Source organism: Corythoichthys intestinalis, chromosome 9, assembly GCF_030265065.1.
Source record: "Corythoichthys intestinalis isolate RoL2023-P3 chromosome 9, ASM3026506v1, whole genome shotgun sequence".
NCBI lineage: Eukaryota > Metazoa > Chordata > Actinopteri > Syngnathiformes > Syngnathidae > Corythoichthys > Corythoichthys intestinalis.
This window is the reverse complement of record NC_080403.1, coordinates 13676455-13681447: the sequence shown is the minus strand read 5'-3', so window position 1 is coordinate 13681447 and position 4993 is coordinate 13676455. Positions and strand designations below refer to the sequence as shown.

At 39.1% G+C, this 4993-nt stretch overlaps 1 protein-coding gene across 2 annotated transcripts in view; it reads left to right on the top strand.

Annotated features, from left to right (window-relative positions):
* The first annotated feature begins 1964 nt into the window (after positions 1–1964).
* The window catches only part of usp4 (ubiquitin specific peptidase 4 (proto-oncogene)), a 31293-nt gene continuing 28264 nt past the window's right edge, over positions 1965–4993 (top strand). The window contains exon 1 of one of the 2 annotated variants that reach the window (XM_057845510.1): positions 1965–2236. In XM_057845510.1, the coding sequence (XP_057701493.1) occupies positions 2103–2236 (134 nt within the window). In that variant the 5' untranslated portion in view covers positions 1965–2102. The remainder of the gene's footprint in view (positions 2237–4993) is intronic. The other variant, XM_057845509.1, reaches the window with a different exon arrangement.

Sequence of the window (4993 nt, the reverse complement as noted above, 5' to 3'; positions counted from 1 at the left end):
ATAATAACGAGGGCCATATATTCCATTACATTTGCTTATTATACATTCCTGGATAAATTCCCTTTTAGCTATCAATTTAAGAATTTTCTCCAATATTAGATGTGTCAATTTGCACAACTGGCTTTCGCATGAAGGACATTTGTAGGTGTTGTCTATTTCTCTAAACTTGTGTACTTTTGGTAAGAAGCAACACGACTTACCGTGTTACACTGAGTTACGTTCTGTTTACAACTTATTTTTTTAACTGCCACATTTTGAGAGAAGATAAAAATCCAAAGTTATTTTCACCTTAAAACCGGGATTCGACACCAGTCCTCTGCCAGAGTGCGGCTGAAAAAATGTTGCAGGCGGTCATGAGATCGGCACGCAGTGTCTGCAACAACCACAATGAGAAGTGCTGAGTGGCCAAGCGGGTTCGAGCGTGTCACCCCGAAAGTGCCACATTTTGGGCTAAAAGGTCGAAAATACGCATCACAGGAAACCCTGGATTTGACACTGATTCGCTGCCCGACTGTGGCTGAAAATAGTGTGTCTTCGGTGGCCATTAGAGTGGCATATCATTTGCCTAGCAGGGCCAGACTGTTCTCCCTGTATTTTTCAAACACTGTAAGAAGAGTCTGGGACCCAGCTCCTTATTGGCCTCTCGAGCTAGAACGAAATAATCCGTGCAATCAGATTAGTTTATTTACGTGATGTGTTCTTAACGAGCAACGTCACTCTTGCGCGTCGGAAGTCTCCACAACAACACAGATGGCGAACGATAGAGCCAAGAACATGTTCCAATCCGCGGTAAATTCAGTTTTAAATGACCAAAAACACATCGAGTCACTAAAACCAGCAGTCTCGCGGTAGCCATGTAGAATAAACTTCTCCGTTCTCCACTCTCCTCGTATGTTTACTCCGACGCGCTAGAGTTTCTTGTCGCTTAACCCACGTCACGTCTGCCTGTCGCTGATTAGTCCACTCAGCTGTCTGTTTGCTGTGGCCTGCTCCGCCCTGGAAATTTGATCCGCGGAACGATCGCCAGACTCTTATCGCTGGAACAGTGGTGAGTCTGGAGTTCCAGGCAAGCATGCCATGCCATTAAAGGCAGAAATTTTTGCCTGACAACCAGGATTTACATTGACTCTTCGAGCGGGTGTGGCCGAAAATAGTGTGTGTAGCAACCACGTGACGTTTCTCTCTCTTTGTATTGAGTAGAGATGCACGATAATATCGGTCACCGATAATTATCGGCCCATAATGGCAATTATGACGTCACACAGATATTCCAGATAAAACAAAATTCAACCGATAATGCAATCCGATAATTATATACTTGATTTAGCCTCCAAATGTGCACAATCAATAGTTTTGTCCAATTCTGCTAGTTTTAAGGAGGTGTTTTTGCAGTATAGTAATGTATTATTGTGCATCACTAGTATTCAGGCTCGCACCACTCCGCATCATTGTCTAGGTAGGACTTTTTGGGGGTGATTCAGTCTTTTTAAAATCAAATGTAATTGGTTGACTACCCTATCACTCTCCAAACTAACACACAGTTTGGCCTTCCCTCAAATTTGTGAAGTCCTAATTAATAAATGAGCAAGGTAAGCAAGTCTAGTTGGAGGTAGACCATTCTGATTGGATAATATGCTTTCAGGATAGTAACCCATTAATTGTTAATATGAACTTGACAATAAGATGACTAGGTCACAGATAAGGGAAAATATGTTGATGCCTTATTAAATATTTTAAATATATCACTCGTTTTATGTATAAAATATTTTACAATACGTCGAAAGTACCCCAGTGCTACATTTCGGTTTCTGTTTAGTGTTAAGATTTCATTTAGGAGTATGTAAACTCTTGAACAACAAAACGTGGGCTTGTTATTCTTTATCGTGAGTTTAATTGATGTAAAAAGCGTGACGTGAGGAGAAATAGGTTGGCAAAGTGTGCCTGTGTGTAGTGTCGAGGTGGCGACGAAACTGTACTACAGTCAGTAGCCCCGGTGCACCTCGCAGCCACCGTAGGAGGAAGTACGCCCTCGTCGGCCCAAACAGCTTCCCTTCTCTTGCAGCCGCGCTCCCCAGATACCGGCACGCTAGCTCGCCTACACGATGGCCGAAGGAGGCGGACCCGACTCGGGCGGCTCGGCGGACTCCGACCCGGATATGCCAACCGCATCCACGGATAACCAAAAACAGGCTATTGGCTCACTACTTAAGACCTCACTGAAAAAGGGCGACGAATGGTGAGAAGAAGCCAGGGGCCGACTTCGGGGCGCTTATGTTAAACTAGCCCGAGTTTGCTAACACTAGCAATTAGCTAAGCTGCAAACCGGAAATGCTAACACCGTTTATAGTTACCCCCACATAAATAAAAACAGCGTTCGTGATTTTGTCACCAATATTTGATTTTTAATCTAATTGCTTTTAGAAAGCCTATTTGAAATTCCGTTCTTTGTTGTCTCGCGTTAAGCCATTAACACTGGACACTTAATATCTTTTGTCAGCAAATAGCTCAGCAGAAACACTGGGCTAAATAGTCTACTAAATATGTGTACTGCTGAAAATGTTTCTGTTTCGATTTGACGTGTCCTGTCGTCTGCCGATGACCGGCTAATAATAAGGGCCCTGTTTTCCGGAATCTGGGTTTAGCCACCATTCAGTTGCCTGGTTAGCCGTGAAGACTCAGAACCATGTTAGCTTACTGATTAGACTGCCTAGCACTGTCATGCCTTTCTGTCATTGAATAAGACACAATGTACTGTACTTGTATTATTAGCGTTATTGTCAAGAATCATTCTTATAGCAGTAACACCCGAAAATCATGCTTGGCAACTTATCAAAACTACCTTTCAGGGCTTCTGTAATGGGGATTTGCGAATGCTAAAATTATCAGAGATTAAAATGAAATGACTACATTTTCCTGTCTAGGTCTACCAATGTGAAAAAGATTTGTTTGGTATGATCTGCTCTACTTCAAATACCCTTCTTCCCACAACCCATCTTATTTATTTATTTAAAATGTATTAAATATGGGTTGGCACCATCACATTCTAAGAATGTGTGCAGTGGCAGGAAATTGACCTATTTTTTAGCCCTATTTTGTATGCTGACTTTAGGCAAAGTGGTGTTTTCGACCAGGTTTTGGACTGCTTTGCCCTCAATTTATAGCTTTTATTCCATTTCTTTCAAATGCTAGCCCTCTGTCTAATGGGAGGAGAAATCAGTTTGCTCAGTGGAAGGTTGACTGGCACTTGGTATGAGGAAGTATAACAGACCTAGAGACAGCGTGAACTGCGTAGATGAATATATTTTTTGATTTGCGTAAATGTATGCCATGAAAATAGTAATTGATGCGACAATAAGCTGAGAATGTAGACATTAAAACAAAACCACAAACAGTATGAAATGAAATGAGTTTAATTTACCAACGTGAAATCAACAATCAAAAGGCAAAGTTATTTGTAGTAAATTAGAAATCGGGATGAAATTTGAACAGGAATTCACTTAGATGTTAGCTTGCTAGGTATTGAATTGGTAAAAAAATGGCTATATTATGAAATTCCGAAGGGTTCGGTGAATGCACCTTTGAAATTCGTGGGGTTCGGTACCTATAGCAAAGTTAAGAACCACTGCCCTAACCTAACCATCCTGAGTCCAAATTTATGCAATATGGTGTCCATTCCTATCATAGGTTTCCATTATCATTCCACTCGTTTAGGTAATTAAAGAAAAATGGCAATTATGGTGGTAACAAAGTGCGCTTTTTCCTCCCGTGTTTCTACCTATTCTTACACCGTTGAGGAAAGAAGTTTATTGTGCAGCCTTAGAAAGTGGGTAGTGTCATAAACCGTGCACCGCCTGTATTTTTTTTTTCATTCATACATACATTTCTGCTGACCCACATGAATAATGTGCTGCGTTCCCCTTCGGGGTCGTGACTTGTCGGGCCTGTTAAGAATCCCTAGTTCAGACTATTTGGCTTTATATGTTGTCCTAGTAAAGAATTCTAATCTAATCAGCCAGTTATTGGATGCGTCGGCTAATTTCATGCTGACTCAGTCAGCTACATGTCATGTAAGGTAACGAACGCCTGGTTGTACATGAACTAGTTGAATACAGTTTTGTAGGGATGAAGCAATAATGCTTTCTTTCTTTTTTTTAGATTATATGTACTTAAGTATATTGAAGTATTTAAAGATATTTGACATCGCAGTTATGTCTTAATCAGTCCCATTTGTGATTAATATATTTTATTTTGATTTAAGTATTGCTGAAACAAAACAGAAACGTATCTCTACTAGGCCTGTCGCGATAACAAATTTTAGTGTGCGATAATTTATCTCATAAATTATTTCGATATGCGATATTATTGCGCCCCCCCAATTTAAAAAAAAAACAATTTACAATAACACAGTGAGAATACAGTATATATTAATAGATCAAGTATACCCATTTAAATAAATATTATATATTATATATATTATTATAAGATAAATATTTACTCTTAAATTCAAAAATAATTTTAAAGAAATCACAACTAAAAACAATAGACCATGCCTCTTTAGTAAAAGACAACAATATTAATACCTCACAGAAACACAGAATAAATAAAATGTGATTTTCAAGAAAAAAATAACTTAAGCATTTCGGCAAATGAAAACTTTTCCCCTCATAGCTTCTGCTATGGTGTTCCATAAGTCAAGGTTCAATACAGGGGAAACGATTTTTGATCCCATTCAATACATTTAATGCTCTGGAATAAAAAAATGATTGTATTTTTTTTTTTTTTTTTTTTTTTTTTTTTTTGCTAACGAGCAAAAATTTAATTGCCATCATATAAACATGCATTTTAGTGCATAATATTTATGTGCTTACTTCTTACTGATCTGAGGAAACTTTGTACAAAAGTGCTGAGAACAATCTTTACCGTTTGTAAAGAGAGACGGGGCACACTGTTGATTGCTACGGCTCTTTTAGCAGCTAAGTTTACTACATGAGCA